The sequence below is a fragment of the Phacochoerus africanus genome, chromosome 5 (assembly GCF_016906955.1).
Source record: "Phacochoerus africanus isolate WHEZ1 chromosome 5, ROS_Pafr_v1, whole genome shotgun sequence".
NCBI lineage: Eukaryota > Metazoa > Chordata > Mammalia > Artiodactyla > Suidae > Phacochoerus > Phacochoerus africanus.
The window spans coordinates 51,133,911-51,160,182 of record NC_062548.1 but is presented as its reverse complement, the minus strand read 5'-3'; the positions used below and the strand labels follow the sequence as shown (position 1 = coordinate 51,160,182).

General features: G+C 40.5%; 1 protein-coding gene across 1 annotated transcript; it reads right to left on the bottom strand.

Annotated features, from left to right (window-relative positions):
• Window positions 1-873: 873 nt before the first annotated feature.
• On the bottom strand, window positions 874-25,768 carry LOC125127765 (zinc finger protein 37A-like). The gene is made up of 4 exons (XM_047781269.1): window positions 25,656-25,768; window positions 18,548-18,643; window positions 5,488-5,536; window positions 874-1,228 (listed from the first exon to the last, which is right to left on the bottom strand). The coding sequence occupies exons 1-4, from the start codon at window positions 25,723-25,725 to the stop codon at window positions 1,192-1,194; spliced, it is 252 nt and encodes an 83-aa protein (XP_047637225.1). The 5' UTR covers window positions 25,726-25,768; the 3' UTR covers window positions 874-1,191.
• Window positions 25,769-26,272: the final 504 nt, after the last annotated feature.

Here is a 26,272-nt window from a genome sequence, read left to right as displayed (position 1 = left end):
AAGGTGGTACCTCATTATAGTTTTGATTTGCATTTCTCTAATAGCGATGTTGAGCATTTTTTCATGTGCCTACTGGCCTTCTGCATGTCTTCTTTGGTGAAATGTCTATTCAGGTCTTCTGCCCATTTTTCAACTGGGTGGTTTGGTTTTTTGTTGTTGAGTTGTGTGAGCTGTTTGTATGTTTTGGAAAATAAGCTCCTGTTGGTTGCTGCATCATTTGCACATATTTTCTCCCAGTCTGCAGGTTGTCTTTTCATTCTGTGTTTTCATCATCTTTCAAAGAGAGATAAAAGCAATAACCTTTTGGAGTATCCTGAGGATAAATGAAATAGTAACAACCTCTGCGGCAGGCATTGCCTCACACATGACATAGTAACTGTCACAGTTAAGGAATAGCAGGTTTTAAACTCAGGACAGCTGGGGGCTTTAAAAACACTGTGTGGGAAGTGGGAGCTGGGGAGGAGAGGAGCCAAAGTGGGCAGAGGGTAGTGGGCCCCATCCTGATGTCCTGACACCTCAGAGCAAACTCTTGGCATCAGCAGTTTATCCAGCTGCAGCTCATGTTGATGGTGTGTCACTGCTTATGCTTAAGAATGCCAGGCATGGAGTTCTCATCATGGTGCAATGGAAACAAATCCAATTGGGAACCATGAGGTTGCAGGTTCAATTCCTGACCTCGCTCAGTGGGTTAAGGATCCAGCGTTGCTGTGAGCTGTGCTGCAGGTTGCAGACGTGGCTTAGATCCTGTGTTGCTGCGGCTGTGATGTAGGCCAGCAGCTACAGCTCTGATTCAGCCTTTAGCCTGGGAACCTCCATATGCCATGGGTATGGCCCTAAAAAGACAAAAAAACAAACAAACAAACAAAAAAAAAAAAAACACCGGGCACTACCTAAGGTGTTTTTGCCCAAATGATAGATTTCTAAAGGAGACCAGGAAGTTTTCTTACGTCAGCCATCTCTGGACATGTTCAGCTGTGTTTGGTAACCCTCTTAAAATCTCTCAGGTATTTTCTGGATCGTCTGCAACAATTTACTGAATCATCACTTCTCTTAAACTGGGATCAGCCCCCTTGATGCTGGGTAAGCCTTACACCTCCGCAGAAATTGGCCCAAACCATTGGGCTCCTCACCATCTGGCAGCTACAGGAACAGCACCACTGGAGGCTCAGGCTCGTGAGATGCGGTGGTGCCTCAGTGCCACCTGCTGGTGGGATTGTAAACGCCGGATCTGGAAAGGAGAGAATTTTAGTTATAGCCAACGGTTATTTCCACTAGGAAAAGTCTGTCACCACAGAAATATTTTCATTCCTTTTTGTTGTTGAATGAGAAGTAAAAATGGAAATTTGCATGTAAATGAATGCTTCTTAAGACAGGCACTTGAAAATCAGTGTACCACCTCACACCCAGCTGTGTGCTCCTGTGTGACCAAGAACCATGAAAGGAATAGCAAGACAGGTGGGCATTTTCCTGTTGTCTGTTTGTTATGCCTTTAAAAGGAATAGTAGACCCCTTTTTTCCTGGTGGAGAACAGCTCTGTTTGTATCTGCTAATCAGGAACAACAAAACATCTGTCCTCTGTGAGAGACATGTGGATGTAGAGTCCTTGGGAAATAAGACTAAAGCGGGGCCCTGAGGAGCTGTCACGATGACGTGCTCCTGCCTCCTCGCATTTGCCACTCAGTGTCACACTCACATAGCAGGGTTGGTCTTTTTTAACAGGAAAACTTAATAAACATGTTTTTAAAAGAAAATAAAACTCATGACATTCAGGAACAGATAAGAATAGCATCCTGTGAGCTGTGAATTCACTGAATTTATTTAAACATAATTTCTAATCAGCACAGAGGAACAGCCTTCACTGTAATCCGGTGAGGTGATGTGAGGTCCTGGGAGGTGCTTTCAGAATTTCCTGTTTGCTGACCCCCCACTGCAGTGGAGGGACCTCTGTCTTCTATTATGGGTTAATCCCTAAAGGGGGGTTTCCTATAAGCCTAAATCATACATAATGGCCCAGTTCTGGGCACCTGCCTCCCAGGTAATGAGTATGAAGCTAAAACACACTGTTTAACTCCTGGAAGCCCCCTGACCAGGTAGGTGCACCTGGGAATGGCTGCAGGTGGAAGCTGTGACCGCATCCCTCCAGAAGCTGCAGGGGACCTGGAAATGCTTTGCTTTACTCCCGCCCCTCTGAGCAGAAAAGGAGCCTGAATCCAGATTTGAGGGAGGTGGTTCTTGGGGACATGAGTCCTCTGGGTCATAGCTTCCTGGTTAGAGCTGCTCTTCCTTCCCCAGCAGCTCACCTCAGCGAGCAGGGCCTGGACTCATCACAGCACCATTCAGACTCGGGGTTTTGAAGGTGTTTCCTCCTGGGCTCCTCCCTTTCAGAGCTGGAACTTGCCCTGCGCAGGGTAGCACCTTACACAGGAGGTGCTGACCCCTCTTCAGGGCGGGGCGAGTGAACAGGAATAAAAGAGCAGGTGGTGGCCACTCTCCTTGTCTCCCCCCCCTGGGGATGAGGGACATGAGAAACTGGCTCCTGATGCCTGCAGCTCGCTCCTCCCTGGAGACACTGTCTGTGGACAAGCAGCTACATTGCTTGCTCGGGAGGCTCAGAAAGGCCCCATATCTTCCCCCATATTGCTGGTGTCACAGGAGGAGTCAGGTGAGTGCCTATTCTGCACAGCTGTCCCTCAGGAGCCTTATCCCTTCCCTGTCTCTTGGATGACGGGGTCCAAGAGATGCCAGGAGCTGGGCACCTGGGAGCAGGAACAGCCGGGTGAAGCCGGCCCCCCTTCTGGGGACAGTGTAAGCAGGGCCTTGGTCCCGGGCTTCATCTCACTGCCCGTCCATTCCCACACCCAGAGCTGTAGTGGCAGTAAAGGGACAGTTTGGCCCCTGTGGTGACATTTTTACTCTCTCTCCGAACCGGGTGAGGAAGGTGACACTTAGCACCGAGAGGCCAGCACAGCTTAAGTGATTTCCTGTGAAGCTCAGGGATCAGGTGGTGGACTGTCCTTGGCTCTGGGGTCTCCACTGAACTCTTAATGTTTATTTGTTGTTTTCCAGGATATTATCTTGCATTTTCAAGAAGCAAATAATGATCATTTTATTTCTAATGCTTATGTTTTGTTTTATGCCTCCTTTAATTGAATATACTTTACTCGAGAAAGTAAAAACAGATTTAGGAAGGAGGTTTAAAAATTGGAATAGGGATTTTAAAAGGAAATTATTGTTTCCAAAATAAAGGAAACTCCAAATTTATCTTCTCTGGGATCAAGTTATGAGAAAAATCAGATACAGAAGTCTAGGACCTTACAGCAACGTAAAGGAAGAACAGGAAAAGGCACCCCATGGAGCAGTATCTTGCTATATTTTATTTTTTTTGCTATATTTTATGAGACATAAGTTTGAGGACATCTCATCATCACCAAATAATCCTTATATATATATATATTCATTGGAGTGCATCAAAGACAATCTCATATTTGCTTTGACTTTTTCCTCTACAAATTCTTATTAATTTGCTTCAAGACTAATAGATTTGAAAAAAACAAGGCACAATCCATCATTTCCATTATATTTGTTTGATTATATGATGCATGTGTTTATGTTACAACATTTTGTATATATGAGTAAAACTGGATGGAGGTAATACAGACCAACAGCTTGATAAGAACGGGAAAGAATCTGAAAAATAATATATGCTGTACAACCAAATCCTTTTGCCATACACTTGAAACTAAGACAACCTTCTAAATTAATTACATTTCAATTTAAAAAGATACTTAAAGAAAGAACAGCTGCCCATTTTTCAATAGCATAAAAATGTGAACAATGAAGGGAACAGATATAATAATAATAATAATAATAATAATAATAATGAAAATACAACGCTAAAAAGATGAGCAACAGCATTGGAAACTTACTGTGTGCCAAACACTGAACATCTATTTAAATAGATTTTCTCATTTAATCCCCACAAAAATTATGTCCATTTTATAGATGAGGAAATTAGAGTTTACAGAAGTTGAATTGTCCAAATCCACAGTTTATAACCAGCTTTTATTTTCAAAGCTTTTTCTGTGTGACTCTAAAACCCCAACTGAGGCTCTAATTGAGTCTGAAAACTGTGCTTTTACTTTTCTGTGGTACCTAAGAAATCATAAATATTGGTCCCAAACCAGATTAATTTTTTTAAAAGCCATTGATAAAAGCAAGTGGCTAAGAGATTAATTTAAAGAAAATACCCAGTAAAGATTTTAAAATAACACAATCAAATAAAATGCACTGAGTGTCCACAGGGGCATTGTCTACCAATGTCTACAGTGTTTCTATCTGAAAAAGAAAACTACACTTCAGGGAGCCTGTTTGGAGAAACTTAGGCATCTACTGCCTTTCACATAGAATGTTCACTAATGAACTATTTTAGATGAAAGCTGACATCCAGAATCTGAGAGCTCTTTTCCTGAAGGCAGTGAACAGGGCCAGCTTCTGACAGTTGGTTTCTTCCTAAAGCCATGTCCTTCCTGAAAATCTGACTATGTCTGAGGCCTTGTGAAAGGTGCATAAGTCAAAATGACACTGTTCATGGGCTCTGGAATTGGTTCTACCTCTGCTGGACACTATACAAGCCAGACAGGTAAGAATCTGAAAGAGAAACTGAAAAGCCCAGGTACCTAGAGGGAAATATTCACAGTTGAAAAGATTTCTTTCCCCTTAAAACAAAAACAAAAACAACAGGACATTTTTTCAGCTGGTGGCAGGGCTACAGGTGGGGAGAAGTTGTCAGGTGATTAATAAGAGTCCAGAAAAGCTCTGGATCACTGCCAAAGTGAGTGCAACCCCACAGGGCTTGTGTGGTGGCTCAGAATAGGCACAATCAAGAATCACACATTTTAATGTCGCTGAGAGCTTCTTTGTTCTTTAATCAATATTCCCCATTTGTTTCACCATCTAGGTAGTCTGAGAAGCCAAGGTCATGCATAGTTATTATATATCTTACTAGTCAGGGATCTGCAGGGAAATAGAACCACTCAGATGCATGAATGTAATCAGATGCATGTGTGTATTTATATGTGTATGTATGTGTATATACATACATGAATCTGATTACATTCATGCATCTATATAAAATACATTTATATAAATTCATTATAGAAATTAGTTCACATGACTATGGAGGCTGAGAATTCCCTCAATCCACAGTCTGCAAGCTGGAGACCCAGGAAAGCTAGTGACATAATTACATTCTGAGTCCAAAAGCCTAAGAACCAGGAGAACTGATGATGTGTCCATCTGAGGGCGTAAGAAGACTGGTGTCCCAACTCAGCAGGCAGGCAGAGAGAGAATTCCACCTCCCTCTTGTCTTTGGCTCTATTCAAGCCCTCAATGGGTTAGACGATCCCACCCCCACTGGGGTGGGCTGTCTGCTTTGCTGAGCACTGACAAAAACACTAATGTCATCTGGAAACATCCTCACAGACTTACCCAGGGTAATGTTTAATCAGGGAACCCCACGGTCCAGGCAAGTTGACACCTAAAATTAACCATCACAGTTACATAATTAGCTTTTTAAAATGCAGAATATAGCCAGAGGTGGTTAAATGCAATGAAACTCCAATTTCATTTACTGATCTATTATAATCAGTCCATGATCATAAAGAGTGCTCAGAGGACCTCCTGGTGTCTCATAGTATATGTTTAAAACAAGATTTAATCAATTTACCCTAAAACTAGTTCACATGGGAGCATCTAGAAATAAATTATCGACCAAAAAGCATTCAAAAGTCTTCTACAGACTCACCACTTTTTAAGGCAGGGACAGTGACAGTTCAAAAGACAAGGGCATTTGTTTATAAAAGCAGGATGTAGTTAAGATCCATCTCATCTTAATGCTACTAAACACCTATTTTGACTTAACCAGATAGAGCTGTTAAGGAGGATTTTGACTACAATATATCTGAGCCTTGTTCAAAAAAACAAACAAACAACCCAAAAAACCTTCCAGGGCTTATCTACAGAAACATGTCAATAAGAGAAGGAGCAGGTCTATTTTGTCCCCAGGATTACAGTGAGGGGAAAGGTGCCAGCAAGCCTGGGCAATGTGTAAGGAGCTTGCCTGCTGGAAGTAGATTCATCTTTTCATGTCTTCTACTTCTATTTATTACAGAAAAGCAGGGAAGGGAGGAATGAGTTTTCAAGAAATGGGTGAAGAAAACTGAGGAAGCTCATGAAATATCTAGTTGATTCTTTTTCTTTTGTCTGGGACAAGTAGATCCAGTGTTACTTGTCATAGACCCTACAAGGGGAGGCAGCGGAGCTCACAATTTTTAGTGCTACCTTCTTAGCCTGTGGTTATCTGAAAAGGGAGAATATCTAATCTGAGCTGGCCAATGCCTAGAGTTCCCTGGTGGCTCAGCAGGTTAGGTAACTGGCATTGTCACTGCTGTGGCTCTGGTTACTGCTGTGGTGTGGGCTCAATCCATGGCCTGGGAACTTACACATGCTGCAGGGGCAGTGGGGGTTGGGGGAAGAGGGGAGGACATGAGCTAGCCAGCTCCAGTTCTCTCTCCTAGAACTTGACCCTTGAATGCAGAGAAGCAGCAGCTCAGGGGGTTGAATTCCAGTGAACTCTCTCCAGGTGCACACATCCAAAGCCACCTACTTCCATCTTCCAAAACTTGATATTCACAGCATTCTCTGAATGGTAAGCTATTTTAATGTCCTTTAAAAAAGAAACATTGAGGAGTTCCCATTGTGGCTCAGTGGTTAATGAACCTACCTAGTATCCATGAGGATATGGGTTTGATCCTTGGCCTTGCTCAGATCCGGCATTGCTGTGAGCTGTGGTGTAGATTCACAGACAGATGCAGCTCGGATCCAGTGTTGCTGTGGCTGTGGTGTAGCTGGCAGCTGTAGCGGATTACACCCCTAGCCCAGAAACTTCCATATGCCACAGGAGCAGCCCTAAAAAGCAAATAAATGAATAAATAAAATTTTAACAAAAGAAGAGAAAAGGTTAAAAAAGAACTGATTGAAATGTGTACCTAAAATCTCTGCACTTCATATATGTAATTGTAGTCAAACAAAATTGATTTTTAAAATAATAAAACAAAATTAAAAATAAAAATGAAAAACAATAAAAATGGCTCATCAGGAGTTCCCATGATGACTCAGCCAAAATGAATCTGACTATCATCCATGAGGACACAGGTTCAATTCCTGGCTTCACTCAGTGGGTTAAGGATCCAGCATTGCTGTGAGCTGTGGTGTAGGTCACAGATGTTGCTTAGATCCCAAATTGCTGTGGCTGTGGTGTAAACCAGCAGCTGTAGCCCCAATTCAACCCCTAGCCTGGGATCTTCCATATGCCATGGGTGGGGTCCTAAAAAGACACAAACACACAAACACACACAAATTCATTGGAGGGGAGAAACTGGGTGGAATTTTAACAGACAGAACTGGAGGGACATTCCACAGAAAATCCCACAAGGAGAGATATGAGGGCAGTGGCTACCTGGGCAATCTGCCAAAGGTTTACATAGATCTCTGATGAGCTGTTTCCACATCATGATTTTACTTTTAGATGCCCTTCTGTCTCTCTTCCTCAGTAGGGAAGCCATTCTCCTAAAAGCTCCTCCCTAGGGGTTTTCTATAAAGTCATGGCCAGAACATATTCCAATGGCCTTCGTTTTGTGATCGCTACTTGTAGCAAACTGCTCCCCCATCCCCTGTTCTGTTCCCAGGACCTCACCCTTTTGCACCTTCTATTTTTTCCCTCTTGTACCTCCATTAACACCCCAACATGCACAGAATGTGTTCTGTTGACTAAGCATCCTGTATCCCTTCCCTTCTGTTTTGGGTTGGGATGTATCTGAAAACAAGGAGTTTTTCTGCATTCATTCCAACATGCCTGTATTACAGAACTATAATAAGCCTGGGGTTTGGGGAGATCAAGTCCAGTTCACAGATAAACCCACATGTACAATCTCAGGTGTCTTTGTTTGCAAAGTACAGAGGTCCTGCAGAGGCAGGACCCTCCTGGTGTTGACATAAACCTCTGTGTCTTTATGGCCTCATAACATCTTAGCAGTGCTTGGTGAGGGCTTGTTATGTGGTCATCAAGTCTGGAAGTGGGGCCTGGAGCTGGTGATATTGGCTGTGACACTCAAGACAGACCTTGGAGACATGCTGGTTTGGAGAAGCTTCTGAGAAGCTGCCTTTTCTTCAGCTACCTCCTGGGATGTGGGATTTGGAGTTCTCTGAGCTGTGGCTGAGTCATCACCTTATTATTCACAAAAGTAAAGTCACTCAGAAGCCCCAACAAGCACAAATGGATAGAGTAACAAGCACAGAGTAATTTACTGTCCTCAACCTGAAATAACCATTCTCTACTTAAATGAGAAAATAAATCATGAGATCACTCTCCTCTCCAACACCAAATTGGCCTTGTTTTCAGTTGAATATCTACATTTTCCCTAATATTTAACTGTAGCTTTTCTCATCACAATTTGACTTCTCATCCTTTCTACAAATATAGGGGCCATTTGAGCTGCCTATTCACATGAAGTAAACAGAGCTCTTTTAAATCTGTGTCCAACATACCTCTTACCATTATTATTTCAAATTAGGAGATATTTCAAACCAATCTGCATATAAAAGAGGGCTATGTGTTAAGATTTTGGACTTTTCAAAAATAAATAAAATATTTCAGATATAGCTAAAAATGGCTTATCTCTTCTGTTTTCAATTTTTTTTCTCCCATCACTTTGGTAACCTAAATCTTTATAACTGCTTTTATAGCTTTCCAGACACTGAAATTTTTTAATTTTTTTTATTACCTATCTATTTATTTATTTATTTATTGTCTTTTTGCCTTTTCTAGGGCCGCTTCCATGGCACATGGAGATTTTCCCAGGCTAGGGGTTGAATCAGAGCTGTAGACGCCGGCCTATGCCAGAGCCACAGCAACCTACACCACAGCTCACGACAACGCCAGATCCTTAACCCACTGAACAAGGCCAGGGATCAAACCTGCAACTTCATGGTTCCTAGTTGGATTCGTTAACCACTGCGCCACGACAAGAACTCAAAGACACTGAAATTTTTTGTGTCTCTTTCAATATGGTAACTAGGGTTCATTCTGGTAATAATCTTCTCTATTATATCCTTTTTAAAATTAAAATATAGTTGATTTACAAGTTTGTATTAGTTTCTGGTGTTCAGCAATGTGATTCAGTTATATGTATATATTTTCTTTCTCATATTCATTTACATTCTGGTTTATTAGAGGACATTTCATATAGTTCCCTGTGCTATACAGTAGGACCTTTCTATTATTTTCTTGTTTGCAAATCATTTACAAAAAATTGCAAAGTATTTGCTAATAATTTTTTTTTTGGTCTTTTTGCTATTTCTTGGGCCGCTCCCGCGGCACATGGAGGTTCCCAGGCTAGGGGTCCAATCGGAGCTGTAGCCACCAGCCTACACCAGAGCCACAGCAACGCGGGATCTGAGCCGCGTCTGCAACCTACACCACAGCTCGCGGCAATGCCGGATCATCAACCCACTGAGCAAGGGCAGGGACTGAACCCGCAACCTCATGGTTCCTAGTCGGATTCGTTAACCACTGCACCACGACAGGAACTCCTGCTAATAATTTTTAAATTTGTTCTAGGAACCTACTGGTGTATATTTCTTCAAGATTAAAAAAAACAAAAGGAAAAATTTTAATGAAACACACTTAAAATTAAAACTTACAGTTAAAGTAATTTCTTTATTTTTCCAACCTGTTCTTAGGAAAGAAATTTTTTTCTTACATGTAGAAACTACATCATGAGAGAATCCACTTAAATTTTAAGAGGTATTTTAAGAGTATTTGGAATAATAACCCCAATATCTCGAATTCATAAGAACTATAATAACCTTTTAAATTAGAGTCCTGATGAGTTATTAATGAAAATAACGAAGCCCTAATTACTGCAGAAAGTACAGACTAAGGATTAAATAATGGTTGTTTAAGCTCTTTGACCCCTGGTTGTTACTGATTTCTTATGCCCTGTGTTTCAGGCCAATGCCTGACAGGAGGACACATGCTTCTGGCTGCCAGCTCATCACAGGAGCAGGAAGATTCCTTAGGTCAACTTCAGGGAGAGTCGTCTGCTTAAGCTGACAGATGGACAAAAGGGAAAATCTTCCTGAAGTGGGTAGAATCATTCTTATGATCCCAGGCAGCCAAATGGCGAATTATAAGAGCAGAATTAGTTTAGACATCCTTGGTGGTCTAGATCTGTTCTATTGTACAAGAAAGAGGAACAGGGAGGAAAAGAAAGCTAATTTATTAGAAAAGGAAAAACAGAAGAGAAGAAAATGCAGGAAGAGAGAAAGAAAAAGAAAAGAGCATGGAATAAAATGGTGTCACATCTTGGCACCCAGCCCTTGTAGTTAGAACTGCCAACCCTGGCCCTATGCATAGGGCTACCATGTTCCTAGGTGGTGTCCCAAGAGCCACATGTGCTTAAGCCAAGGTGAGGCCAGACCTGATCTGGCCAGTCTTATCACCCTTTCCTCTGAGGTGTGCTTTCCACAATAGTTGAGCATGTTAGAGTACATTTCCAAGATATTTTTAAATCAGAGTAGAGCAAGAAAAGGTGTCTTTCTGATAGTGAGAGTTGGAAAAGATAAAACTCAAGAGCTCGCAAAAGGTGAGGTTCCTACCACAGGGCAGAGCCTGACTTACAGGAGGGACTGAAAGGCTCTAAGGGGCAGAGTTTGTTTCCTTGACTCTCTCTGCCCCTGAAGCTTCCCATTCTTGCTGGATAGCAGGATTTCCCATTTGCCTATACTAGTTTGAGTTGGCTTAACTTTAGGAATCATAAATGCCACAGCATGAAAGAAGCTATGAGGAGTTCCTGTTGTGGCTTGGCTAGTTAAGGACCTGATGTAGTCTCCATAAGGATGCTGGTTTGATCCCTGGCCTCTCTTAGAGGGTTAAGGACCTGGCATTACTGCAAGCTGCTACTTAGGTCACAGATGTGGCTGAGATCTGATGTTGCAGTGGCTGGGACATAGGCCGGTAGCTGCAGCTCTGATTTGGCCCCTAGACCAGGAACTTGCATGTGCCACAGATGTAGCCATAAAAAGAAAAATTAATGAAGAAAAAAACAGAAAAGTGGAATTGAAAGAGAATAAACAAATTGACAAGAGAGGTCAGGAAAAAACATATAATTAAAGAACAGAATGGAAAAAATAGATATACATTGCAAATTTCCTCCCATGCTACTTTTCATGAAGCATGTGACCATTTTGAAGAGACCACATAGCACAGAGTTGAAGGCAGCCTCCAGCCAACAGCCAGGAAGAAGCTGAGGCCCTCAGACTCACAAGCACAAGGAAATAACTTCAGAGCTCCCATCATAGTGCAGAGGAAACAAATTCAACTAGGAACCATGAGGTTGCAAGTTCTATCTCTGACCTTGCTCAGTGGGTTAAGGATCCGGCATTGCCATGAGCTGTGGTGTAGGTTGCAGATGTGGTTCAGATCTGATGTTGCTCTGGCTGTGGTGTAGGCTGGCAGCTGTAGCTCTGATTCGACCCCCCAGCCTGGGAACCTCCATACACCATGGGTGTGGCCCTAAAAAGAAAAAAAATTCTACCAATAGCCTGAATGAGTTTGACAACAGATCCTCCCATATTCAGTCTTCCAGATGAGAGTCCAAACCTGGCCGACAACTTCACTGAAGTTTTGCAAAGGGCATAGCTAAATCTGACCCATAGAAAATATTGGATAGTAAATATATGTTATTAGGCAGCAATAGATAACATAGATTTGGTACCTGGACACGTTATCTTGCTGTAACACTACCTAAAAACATGAGAGTGACTGTGGATGCAGGCAGATGGAGGAGGATGGAGGAATTTTAAGGAGCATGAGAGAAAATCTAAATTGCCTGAAATAGATTGCTAGTAGAAATGTGAGTATTGAGAATCCTATTAGAGAGGGCTCAAATGGAACTGAAGAGCATGTTTTTGGAAGCTGTAAGAAGTGGGATTCCTGTTATGCAGTTTCAAGAGCTTGAAGTTATTTGAGAAGCAGAACTTGGCTCTATAGCTAAGGAGATTTCCAAGATGTAGGTACTTTCTGGTTTGTTGTAGCTACTTACAATAAAATGTGAGTGGAAAGATATCAATTAATTGGGAGAAGACTTAAAGATACAAACAAAAAAGAGCTGAGTTTTGGTGACTTTGAAAATTCTCTCAACAGAGGGAAAAAAAAGCCAAGACTGTGACTATACAAATTTCATTAAACCTCAGGAAGATCAAATGCTCAGAGTATTCATAAGGACTTTCAGCTGATCAATTGTGTCCTCATGGATCCTCTCAGTTACACCAGAGGTCCCTAAAAACCTAGAGAATGTAGTTCCTCAGCCTTCACAGCAGAAACACAAGGTAAAGACGGGCTTATCTAAAAATACATAGGGGTTTTATCTAAAGATGTGAACCTTAGGGAAATACATAGGAGACCCACAGGTTCTTGATAAAATTATGCCAGTAAAAATGTTGCCAGCTTGGACTGAAAAACCATAGCACAAAATAAAAGGAGGTTATCCAAACCCTAAAATTCTACTGGCTGGAAGCAGGCTGTTAAAACTACTCAGTTACCCTCATGGAAAAGGGAAGATGACTCCCATGGCTGAACCAAAACTCAGAGGGCAGAACCAAGAACCATGGAAAATTACTTCCATCCTTTGAAACCTAATCAAGAAACTCCTAACATCTTACTTTTTTTGGGGGGGGGGGTCTTTTTAGGGCTGCACCCACAGCATATGGAAATTCCCAGGCTAGGGGGACAAATAGGAGCTGTAGCCACCAGTCTAAGCCAGAGCCACAGCAATGCCAGAGCCAAGCTATGTCTGCAGTCTGCAACCTACACCACAGCTCATGGCAAGGCCAGATCCTTAACCCACTGAGCAAAGCCAGGAATCAAACCTGTGTCCTCATAGATACTAGTCAGATACTAGTCAGTTTCCACTGAGCCACAACAGGAACTCTAACAGTGTCTGTTTTGTACTTACCTTTTCCTCCTTTTTAGAATAGGAATGTCTATAGCTGTTATCAATGGCTATCCCACCACTGCATGTTGGGTGCATGAAAGGAGATGGATAATTTGAGTTTAAAACAGCTGCTGACTCTGTAGATTTACAGATTATCTGATCAAGAAGAACATCACACAAAGTCACTTTAACAGAATTGATTTACATGATGAGATTCTGGACTTTGAGCTGATGTTCTCATAGGATAAGGCTCTTGGAGATCTCAGGATGCAATGAACTATTTTACATTTGGGAGGGGCATGAATCTTTGGAAGCCATAAGGGATAATGGGGCAGATAGACTTGGAAGTTGGTCCCCATGATTCCTGTCACCTGGTATACCCTTGCATGACCCCCTCCTCTTGAGTGTGGACATGACCTGTGACTTAATTCTAACCTATAGAATACAGCAAAGGTGACAGACATCTGTAATTATGCATGTGGGTTTCAGTTGCATAAAACAGTAACCTGTCTTGTTGGAGACTCTCTCTTGCAGGTTGTGATGAAGCAGGCAGCTATTTAGGGGAGGCCTCCAAGATGAGGAACTGTGGGCAGCTTCTAGAAGCTGAGGGAAGCCTCTGGCTGACAAAGAGCAAAGTACTGAAGCCCTCATTTCTTTAACCACAAGGAAATGGATTCTACCAACAAAACAAATGAGCCTGGAAGTGGATCCTTCCCCAGTTCAGCCTCCATGTGAAAACAAGCGCTGCCTGATGCCTTGATCGTGGCCTCAGACAGAACCCAACTAAGCCATATTTATACATATGTGTCACTGAAACAGTGAGATATAAATTTGTGTTGGTTTACACTGCTAAATGTGGGCTAATATTTTTATGCAGCAATATATATCTAACACAGCAAGCAAGGAAACAAGAGAAATAAAATATTAAAGAAGAGGAGAACAAATGCAAAATAAAAGAGAAGAAAGATCATGAGGGCTTGTAAGAGAAGAGTCACCATGGTAGACTCTGGGCCAGATGGGTCCTGCCAATGGAGCCTCAGTGCAGTGGACACCATCAACCACAGTCCCCTGCATGCTGGCCTTTGAAGTGTCAGCTAACTGATTCTAAGGAGGAAGCAGAAAGCAGTTCAGAGGGTATGGCCCCTAAGCAGTAAGTGCTAGGACAGCTTCCAGTGCCATCAGAAAAAGAGCAGCACCCCAAGAGGAAGGTGCTGAGGATCCAGGGAGAGGCTGGAAGAACCTGCCTGCTTTAGAGCATGCTCAAGGCTTGTTCTGATAAGTACCTCTGTACCTGTTGAAAGCTGACGCTTTCTGCCAACCCGATGTGGCAGCTGACAGGCTCCTTAGTGGGCACAGTACACTACCTGATGCCAGTTCCAAGGTTTTGCAGGGGCAGCTCAAATCCCAGCTCATGATACTTCCTTTTGAAATGGACAGTAATGAGCTTAGCTGTAAGAATTCTGGTTTACAGGACAGTCTCAAAGAATTTTTACAATAAGTCATAGAGTCATACATTTCTTTTGAGATGCTCATTCTTAATTCTCACAGAAATAAGTAGAAACTAGACATCTGGGAAAGTGACTTGGCAGCGGTCATCGATTTACTGCTTTGGTCAGTAGGATGTCATCACATAATCCTTTAGCATGACTCCCGAAGGTTTAACTAGCACTGCTAGGCTGGAATTCTCAATAAGCTTGTATCCCATTGCTACTCCTGAACATTTGGTCTTATTGGGCAAGTAGAGCTTTAGATGCACATACAACAAGCAGAAACACAATTGCCCACTTCTCCCACACATCTGCCTTTTCTCTTAGCATAAACAGTAGTTCTATCATGTTTTAATAAATGCATGAATGAGCTTAACTGAGGTTATTTACCATGCACATCTTAAGAATATGGGTTGAATGTAATGCTGTTGCCTAAAATGTACTAGAGAATCTTTCTGAGTAATTAAGAAAAAAATTACATAATCTTGTTTAATAAAAGGATCTCTCTTTTAAACAGAGCATTCATAAGTGTAGATTTCATACATGCTTTACATTAATTGCATTAATGGCAGTTAACCAAAACATTTATTAATAAGGAATGATGGAGTTCCCTGGTGGCCTAGTGGTTAAGGATCTGGCATTGTTACTGCTATGGCTTGGGTCTCTGCTGTGGAGTTGGTTTGATCCCTGGCCTGGGGATTTTTGCATGCAGTGGGTGTGGCAAAAAAAGATCATGGGTAATGGAGGCTAAAATATAATCCATTTGGACAACTAACTTTCGGTGATTTGTAGGTTAGGCTTGAAGCCCTGATCTGAAGTCCTTGCCAAATATGATTCATAATTCAAGACTTTTCATATGTTAGGTCATATTGTGTATATGCCATTTATTGATTTCTAGGTGACAATCATATGCACTATGACTTCCGTAAAAAGGTATGAGTATTTACATTAAACAGGCTAGAGAATGTATAAATATTCTCAATCAGATTAGCCCTTCCCACTTACTGCATTCAGGACTAGGACATCAGGACAGTCCTTGCTTCTTTCAGAATGTTTTGTGATTCAGTATTACAGGAAAGGGCTGTGGACCTTTCATAATAAATAACATTAATGTGGATAGTGAATAGACTGACAAATACTAAAGTCATTTACTAAAACAGGATAAGGAGAGCCTCAGGGAAACACATAAAGCTGGAGAATGAGCCTTTAATATGTTTGTATTATAAAAGTTAAACAAAAAAGGGCCTTGGAACTAGAGAGTCTCATACTAAGTGAAGTAAGTCAGAAGGAGAAAGACAAATACCATATGATATCACTTACATCTGGAATCTAATATAGGACACAAATGAACCTATCTACAGAAAAGAAACACATGGACATGGAGAACAGGCTTGTGGGTGTCAAGAGGGAGGGGGAAGGACTGGGAGTTTGGGGTTAGTAGATACAACCTATTGCATTTGGAGTGGACAAGCAATGAAATTCCGTTGCATAGCCCAGGGAACTATATCTGATCACTTGTGATGGAATAGGATGGAGGATAATGTGAAAAAAAAAATAATGCAAAGAATGCATATATGTGTATAACTGGGTCACTTTGCTGTACAATAGAAATTGATAGAACATTGTAAATCGAGTATAATAACAACACAAAACAAAACAAAAAGTAGGACTCCCACGAGAGCATTCCATTCTCCTGGGGGATGATTAATTCAATGAGCTAAAAGCAGGTGCCACCATAACAACTTAAATCTGCAAGAAGAAAGAAGGCAGTGAAGGAGGATGATCTCATTTTGGTCTCTGTAGTGAAAACATAATATAACCTCAAGGCAGGATGGTCACATAAGGCAACTGGATTATCCTAGATGTCATTTCAGTAATATTTTTAGATCTAGTCACACAGGTTTAGAAAGGGGAAAATACATAAGAAATATATGAACATGATATTATAGGTTGAATTGTGTCCCCACAAAATATACTTGAAGTCCTAACCTCAGAAACCTCAAAACATGACCTTATTTAGAACCAGGGTCAATGCGAATGCAGTTAGTTAAAATGAGGTCATACTGAATAGAGTGGACCATTCATCCTAGGTGAGTGGTGTCTTTAAAATAAGAGAAGGTATTCCGCGGGAGCGGCCCAAGAAATAGCAACAACAACAACAACAACAACAAAAAAGACAAAAGACAAAAAAAAAAAAAAAAAAGGAGTTCCCGTTGTGGTGCAGTGCTTAACGAATCCGACTGGGAACCATGAGGTTGCGGGTTCGGTCCCTGCCCTTGCTCAGTGGGTTAACGATCCGGCGTTGCCGTGAGCTGTGGTGTAGGTTGCAGACGCGGCTCGGATCCCGCGTTGCTGTGGCTCTGGCGTAGGCCGGTGGCTACAGCTCCGATTGGACCCCTAGCCTGGGAACCTCCATATGCCGCGGGAGCGGCCCAAGAAATAGCAACAACAACAACAACAACAACAAAAAGACAAAAGCCAAAAAGAAAAAAAAAAAAAAACTATCCTTCAACAATGAGGTAGAAATGACATTCCAAGCTTTTAAAAAGCTGAGGGTGTTTATTAAGACTAGACCTTCCTTCCCTTCAGGAAATGGTAAAGGGGGTCCTTCAGGCTGAAATAAAAGGAAAGCAGTAACCTGAAGCCACATAAAGAAATTAGGGTAAAGGTAAATGCATAGGCAATTGTGAAATCTACTATTACTATAATTTTGCTTGTAGCCTGATTTTGTATATTCTAAAGATTTAAATTACAAATGCATTAGAGGAGTTCCCGTCGTGGCTCAGCAGTTAATGAATCCGACTAGGAACTATGAGGTTGTGGGTTCGATTCCTGGCCTCACTCAGTGGATAAGGATCCAGCGTTACCGTGAGCTGTGGTGTAAGTCACAGACTTGGCTTGGATCCTGCATTGCTGTGGCTGTGGCCTAGGCCAGCAGCACAGCTCCAATTAGACCCCTAGCCTGGGAACTTCCATGTGCCTTGGGTGCGGCCCTAAAAAAAAAAAAAGACAAAAAACAAAACAGAATATGTCTGGATCAGGGAAAATTCAGGTCTTTCTTGAACAAACATTTCTGGATCATTACCAGTCACATCACTCATAAAATTTATAGTAACTATTTGCCCTTATATCTACACTGCTTCGCAGACTCTCTTTTTGAGGACTTTGTAAGTTTATTAGGAAATAAACACACTTCTTTTAAAAAGCAAGGGAAACAGGTCTGTTATTGAAAAGTTTCTAAACAATTTACACACAAACACACACAGACACAGCAACAGAGAAATCATGGCCAGTCAATCAATATGAAAGGGCTAATATCAACTACCCCGCCCCCCAAAAATGCAATTAGACTGTACTAAGGACATACTTGAAATTAATTTGGAAAATTAGACTTACTACATTATAAATTAAGTAAACATTAAAAAATAGCTCAGGATTCACTGATCTTAGTCAACATAGATGCAATTGTTCAAAGTTAATTCCAAATTTTAGCATGATACTAAACAAAATCTCAGGAGTATTTTTTGGAAATTTAATCAGCTCATTATTAAAACATGGGATAAAGGTGCTATAATCAGTATGAAAGGCCCCTAGTGTAGAGGTCATTAAACAACTAGACAAAAGAAATAGAGAAACAAGGAATAAATACATGAATCTTGTCTTATAAGGGAGCAGGGCCTAAAACTAAAGAATATCACCTACGTGAAAGACCAGTAAATCACCATGCTTGAATGGAAAAGTTTATGTCATTTACATGTAAAGTTCTCATGTATGGAATTGGATTTCTATCTTCCATCTTACTCTTTGTTAAGGTGAGAACATCAATGGGCTTACATTTTATTCCTTTTCCTGCATACTCTCGTCCTACATTATATTAGGAAGCCTCTTCACTTCAAGATACAAGTCCTCAAAAGAGAGAATGTTTAAACTATTTCATGATGTCCACCTCTAACTGACCACTGTGGATCACACTTCACCTGGAGACGTGTCTACAAGTACTTAACTCACCTGCATGGCTCTTGCTTAGAAATTCTTCCTCTAAAAACAATGGATCTTTTCCTTGCTCCAACTTGACAATTACCTCTGGTTTTATAAAACAATATCCTGTAAAAGGGAAATAATTTAGGACTTGGATCAGCTACATTGGCTTTAATGCATATGGATTTCCAAAAAGGAATAGTTATAGAAGTAGCACAGTGATGCTGCTCACTTGACTTTTCCTTTGGAAAGCAACATACAAAAACATTTTTTCCAAATCTCAAAAAAAAAAAAAAAAAAAAACTGATCTCCTTAAACCCCAGAATCATAAGGATTCTTCAAGTACAGAAGTTTAAATGAGGCTTTGCAGAGGAATTCCAATCATAGCCATGACAGTTTAGGAAGAATAATGTAATAAAGTAAAACACTAGAAATTCTACAAAATTAATGAAATAATGACCTTTACGCATGATGCACTAAACATTGGCGCTAGAACACAAGAATCTCCAAGAGAAGAGAAAGAAACAGAATTTCTAAGTTATGGTTCTGAAAGAAGACACCCAATCACATCCTCCTAAGGGAGTTAAGGAGAGGCCAAAAAATTAGAATTTCAGAGCAAAGTGGAGTTCCTGCTGTTCTACAGCAGGTGAAGAATGCTGAGTTGTGTCTGTGGTAGCACCTTTGCAATTCCAAGCCTGGAAAAATGGATTTAGAATCTGGAGTTGCTGCTACCGTGGCATAGGTACCACTTTTGACTTGGATTCAATCCCTGCCTAGGGAAATTCCATATGCCCTGAGTCCATTAAAAAAATAATAATAGGGAGTTCCCATCGTGGCTCAGTGGTTAACGAATCCGACTAGGAACCATGAGGTTGCGGGTTCGGTCCCTGCCCTTGCTCAGTGGGTTAAGGATCCGGCGTTGCCGTGAGCTGTGGTGTAGGTTGCAGACGCGGCTCGGATCCCGCGTTGCTGTGGCTCTGGCATAGGCCTGTGGCTACAGCTCCGATTCAACCCCTAGCCTGGGAACCTCCATATGCCGCGGGAGCAGCCCAAGAAATGGCAACAACAACAACAACAACAAAAACAAAAAAGACAAAAAAAAAATAATAATAATAATTCATAGTGAAATTTAAAATTTCACTGAAAGAAAGCCATGAAGATCTAAAAAAGATGGCTTGAGTAAAATTTGTACATTCCTTGGAGTTCCTGTCGTGGTTTAGTGGTTAACAAATCTGACTAGGAACCATGAGGTTGTGGGCATCGCTCAGTGGGTTAAGGATCTGTTGTTGCCATGAGCTGTGGTGTAGGTAGCAGGTGCAGCTCTGATCCCACGTTGCTGTGGCTGTGGCCTATGCCGGTGGCTACAGCTCCAATTAGACCCCTAGTCTGGGAAACTCCACATGCCACCAGTGTGGCCCTAGAAAAGACAAAAAAAAAAAATTGTTCATTCCTGTAAAAAAACTTCTAACAACAAAGGAAAAAGAATCCTAATGCCATAGACTGAAATATTCCCAAAGCATACACAAAGACATGATATTTGCAAGAGTGAAAAGATCTTCTAATAAATGAATATTAAATGCTTTGTTCTCAAAAAAGAGTATTATTGTCCTACTCGTGTGACCCAATAATTCCTAAACTAAAGAATACTCAAGGCCTCAAATAAAATAAAAAGTAAACACTGAATTCATCTAGTTAATTTACTTAAATTACAAGCAAAGAATGAAATTACACCAAGTCATTTCTTACACTTCCCAAAATGCCCCAAGAGTATGTAAACAAACAGTACAAAATCTAGGATCCAACAATGTAGAAGTTACAGTTTGCAGCACACTATCAAAAATGACCAAGTATGGAAAGAAGGAAAACAGGAATCATTACCAGGAAACAGGTCCATCCATGGTTCGAAAAAAGAATGATAACCTGGCGTTAAATCAGCCTCCAAGAACATTAACACAGCTATTATAATATACTCCACATGATAAAGAAGATAAAGGAAACACAAACATGCTGAGAATGTTATACAAGTCCAAAACTAGAAGTCAAGGCAAGACAAAATAGTACCAGGGAGGGATGGGAAACTGAAAGACTCCAAAGAGTTTTGCTACAAGGATTACCTATATTTACATTAGAGACAAAGACCAACACAGATCTGTTTAATCAGACATCTAGGTTCTCATGGGCTTCTGAGTTCTATTTGTTCTGTTATTTTCCAGGCAGGAACTTATTTGGAAAATACACTGTCTCATTGAGAATGGAAAAAATGCTAATATCTTACTGTTATTATAACAAGTGTTTTTTTCTTTTTCTTTTTCTTTTTAGGGCCGCACCCATGGCACATGGAGGTTCCCAGGGTAGGGGTCAAATTGGAGCTACAGCTGCTGGCCTACACCACAGCCACAGCAATGCAGGATCCAAGCTGCCACCTACACCACAGCTCATAGCAATGCCGGATCCTTAACCCACTAAGTGAGGCCAGGGATCAAACCTGCAACCTCATGGTTACTAGTCAGATTCATTTCTGCTATGCCACAACAGGAACTCCTATTGTGACAAATTTTGACCGCAAAGCTATTTGGGAAAGGTCACTGGCTGCCCAAGTCAAAGAACAATCTGGTTTTAATACACCTGGCATATTCAGTCCCTTCAGGAATTTCTCAGAAATTTCAATGGGCACCCAGCCATGTGAGCACTTTATCATTCTAGTGGTTATGGGTAGATGTGGTAGATACACATAATGTGATATTGCTAAGTCATAAAAAAATGAAATAATGCCATCTGCAGCAACATGGATGGGCCTGGTGATTATCATACTAAGTAAGAGAATGGCAAACATATAATGATACCACTCATAAAAGGAATCTTAAAAATGATATAAAATAACTTATTTGCAAAACAGAAGCAGACCCACTGACTTCAATAAAAACTTATCATTATCAATGTGGAAAGCTGAGGGGGACAGAGGAATTGTGGGTTTGGGACTGGCATATGCATTCTATTCTGTATGAAATGGATGGTCAACAGAGACTTGCTGAATAGCAGAAAGAATGCTACTTGATAATCTGCGACAACCTCTATGGGAAAAGAATCTGAAATAAACTGATATAAATGACTTTGTTGTCTAGCAGAAATAAACCACAACATTGAAAATCAACTATACTTCAATAAAAGCCTAACAAGTGAAAAGTAATGACAGAACAATGTGCTAAGACTACAAGATTGTGGAATAAAGATAAGAAAGAATTAGTTCCTTCCTTAAAAAAAAAAGTATGGATGTGAACAGACTTTTCTGCAAAGACTATAGACAAATAGCCAATAAGCAATTAGTACATGAAAAAATGCTCAACATCAGGCAGATGCAAATCAAGACCATAATGAAAGCCAAACTGACCCTCACTAGGAGGGCTGAAATAAAAAACAAGACAATAACAACCATTAAAGTACATTTGCAAAAACAGAAAACCTCATTCATAGCTAGTGGGATGGTAAAAAAAGTGTGAATTCCTTGAAAAGTTGTTTTGGCAATTCCTAAATTTCTTATACAGAGTTACCATATCCCCCAGTAATTCCAGACTAAGTATGTACAAAGTAGAATGGAAACCTGTGTACATGAAAATTGTTTACACAACTGGTCAAAGCAGCCTTTATTTGAAGCAGTCCAATGTGGGTTTGTTCCCTGACCTAGCTCAGTGACTTAAGAAAACAGGGTTGCTGCGAACTGTAGTGCAGGTCACAGAGGCAGCTCAGATCCAGTGTTGCTGTGGCTGTGGCAAAGGACTCAGCTGCAGCTCCAATTTGATCCCTAGCTTGGGAACATCCATATACACAGGTGCAGCCTTAAAAAGAAAAAAGAGGGGGAAAAAAAAACCTTACCAACAGAATCCAAGGCCTGATAGCCACAGTGAATTGTAGTATGAACTTTGAAGGAAGAAATGATGTTAATTTTATAGGAGGAGCAACAGGAAGAAAAGAAAGAGGTAACAATGAGCAACTATTTAAGGCCCATGTCTACATCACTCAGTGATGAATAAATTCTGCACATTCAATCCTAGCCTATTGAAAAAAGAAATTAAAATGCATAACTATTGAAAAAATAGAAAGATTAGTTCAGAAACATTAGTTTATAAACCAGTAACATCAGTTTATTAGTTTATATATTATACTATTTAATATATAAAATATTCTATGGAGTCTTCAAGAAATCCAGTAAAAGTAACAAGTGAAGTTATGAGCAAGATAGAAACAATTATCAATGAACATAAATTATATAAATTGTATTTCTATAGGAACCCAAAATAAATTGGAAATGCAAGTTTTTAAAAGATCATTAAAGGAGTTTCTGCTGAGGTACAGGGTGTTAAGGATCCTGCATTCCCGCAATTTTTTCAGGGGAAGAACCTGAATGGTCTTCGCTTAGGCAAATTATTAAGTAGGGGGAGAAAATGGAATAAGAAAGTAAAGAAAATGATAGACTGCATTTCATCCACATGAAAATGTTGTGCCCAATTCGTTAGCAAATAAAAAGACCATCCACAGAGTAGAAGAAAAAAATTTCCAAAATTTGCATCTTAAAGACTTCAATCTAGATTGTGCCAAGAACTCTTTTAGTTGAATTATAAGATGAAAAACTAAAAAAAAAAAACAACAACAACAAAAAAAAAAACACATATGGACTAAGCAGCTGAACATAGTTTTTAAAAAAAAAATGAATGGACAAACAGCATAGAAAATTTGTTCACCATTATTAGTCAAGGAGAAATGATAAATGAAATACCCAAAGTACATACAACAATCTCCCATTAAAAAGAGCAAAACTCAACAATTTTACAATACAAACGAATGATAAACATTTGGCAGGTGTTTTTTCTTTTTCTTCATATATAGGCATATCTCAGATTCACACATCAAGCGTGGGTCCACAGCTGCACTAAGGTGAATTTCACAACAAAGTGAGTAAAAGTTTTTGATTTCCTAGTACATAACCAAATTGTGTTTACACACTGTTTAGACTATTAAGTCTTCAATAGCATTATGTCTTATAAAAATAATACAAAAACTTCACTAGGAATTCCCCTTGTGGTGCAGCAGAAGCAAATCTGACTAGGAACCATGAGGCTGCAGGTTCCATCCCTTGCCTTGCTCAGTGGGTTAAGGATCCTGCATTGCCATGGCTGTGGTGTAGGCCTGCAGCTGTAGCTTTGATTTGACCCCTAGCCTGGGAATCTCCATAGGCTGCAGGTGCAGCCCTAAAAAGCAAAAATACATACATATATAGAAACTTCACTAAAAAACACTATTGCACCACAAGTTCCCCTCTAGTGCAATGAGTTAAAATCCCACCTTTGTTGGAGCTGTGGTGTAGGTCCCATATGAGGTGTGGGTTCAATTACTGGCCTAGGAACTTCCACATGCCAAGGGTGAGGACTTTCAAAAAAAAGAAAGAAAACTTTATTGTGAAAAAATGGTAAGCATCATATGAGCCTTCTGGCCTAATAATCTTGCTGGTGAAGAGTCTTCTCTCAGTGTTGATCTCTAATAACAAATAACGGTGGCATTTACTGAAGGATTTCACATCAACAGACTCTTCCTTTCATGACTTCTCTGAAAAATGCAAAGCTCGCTGACAGCATTTTAACTGTCAACTTCTTTCCACACTAGAGTCTATGCTCTCAAAACTGAACATGTCTTTATTCACTTTGTTATATTCTAAACCATTTGTTGTAATGTGAAGGATCTTAACAGTGTCTTCACCAGGAGGAATTCGATTGCAAAAAACTACTTTCTTTGCTCTTGCAAGAAGCGACTCCTATCTATGAAATTTTTATCATGAGATTGAAACAAATGAATCGCATCTTCAGATTTTACCTCTAATTCTCTGCTTATTCCACTACATCTAGGCAATTATTAGTAAGTGAAGTTTAGACCCCTTCAAAGTCAATCATAAGGGTAGGAATCAACTTCCCCCAAACTCCTATTCAGGCTGATAATGCGACTTCTCCCCAGGAATCACAATGGTCGTCATGGCGTCTGTAGCGGTCCACACTTTCCAGAAGGCTCCCAATCGACATTGCCCAGATCCATAGAGGAATCACAGGGCTTGCTACAAGACTTCTATTTCTGTTTTGTTTTGTTTCTGTTTTTGTTTTTGTTTTTTTTTTTAGGGCCGCACTCACGGCATATGGAGGTTCCCAGGCTAGGGGGTCGAATCACAGCTGTAGCCACTGGCCTACACCACAGCCACAGTGACACGGGATCTGAGCCATGTCTGTGACCTACAAAGACAATGCCAGATACTTAAAACCCACTGAGCAAGGCCAGAGATCAGACCTGTGTCCTCATGGATGGTAGTCAGATTCATGTCCTCTGAGCACAATGGGAACACCAAGCATTCTCTTTCTTAAAAAAAAAAAAAAAAACTGAAACAGCCAGGAAGTGGAAAAAAATTAAAGTACAATAAAATGAGATATTCCTATAAGTATAAACACTTACCAAGAGGCCCAGGAAACAAACTCTAAGGTCTTTACACAACGGAATGAAAATGCTTGGACTTACATATTCATAGTACCCTTACTTATAAAAGCACCAAATGGAAAAGAAATTCAATGTCTTCTCAGCAATTAGAAAGACATGACATAGAACCAACATTACTTGTTGATAAAGGGAATAAATACTGATTCACACAACAATATCCATGAATCTTAAAAGAATTGCACCAAGGGAAAGAAGCCATAGGGAAAAAGAGCACACAAAGTCTGATTCCATTTATATGGAATTTCAAAAAAGAAAAAATTATTGACCTAGAATGAAGATTGGTGATTATCAGAAATTAGGGATTAAAAAAAAAGGAAAAAAGAAGAGAAAATGGGTGGGAAGAAAAGAATGATCAATCATTGGGCACACACAATGTGCACACACTTCTCAAGAAAGGCATAAGAAAAATTCTCATGTGATAGAAATCATCTGTTTCATGATTTTGGTGATATAGCTAGACACATTTTTCAAAATTCATTGAATTGCCTACTGAATCTTCCTGCATTTTACTTTCCTTTAATTATACCTCAATATAGGTGATGTTTTAAAAGAAGTAGAAACAGAAAACCAACTGCACTCCAGGTGGGGTTGAATGATACAGCAGGCTCACCCGATGACACAAGGTGGCTGTAGTTCTCCAGCATCACATCTCTGTACAGGGTCCTTTGAGCAGGGCTCATCTGCTGCCACTTCTCCTGGGTAAACTCCACAGTCACAACATTACAGGACACTGATGTCTGTGAAAGCACACTCCTCAGCAATCCAAACATTTAGGACAAGGGTGACATGGAAAATAACTTTGGAACTAATTCCAATCAAGTTTATGTTAGGAATGCAAAACAAAATCTAAAGTGTTTTTCACATAAAAAAATCAAAAATGTCTAGAGTTCCCTGCTGCTGAAGCAGGTTAAGGATCCAGGATCGCCACTGCAGTGACTTGGGTCACTGCTATGAAGCAGGTTCATCCTGGGCCACGCATATGCCACAAACGCAGCCAAAAACAACCACAAAATTTAAAGTGTCTGACAGTATACTCTTCATTTGCATTGTTCTACAGAAGCTTGGCTCTTTGCCTTCACACTCCATCCAATATTTGACCCTGTCCAAATACAATCGTTTCTTGAAAGAAGTACTGAAAGAGCCTATGACACCATCTGTTGCCACCACTGCCCCACTAGAGTCCACCCTCAAGAGTGACACATGTCCCTCCTCAGCTTCAAGTTCTCT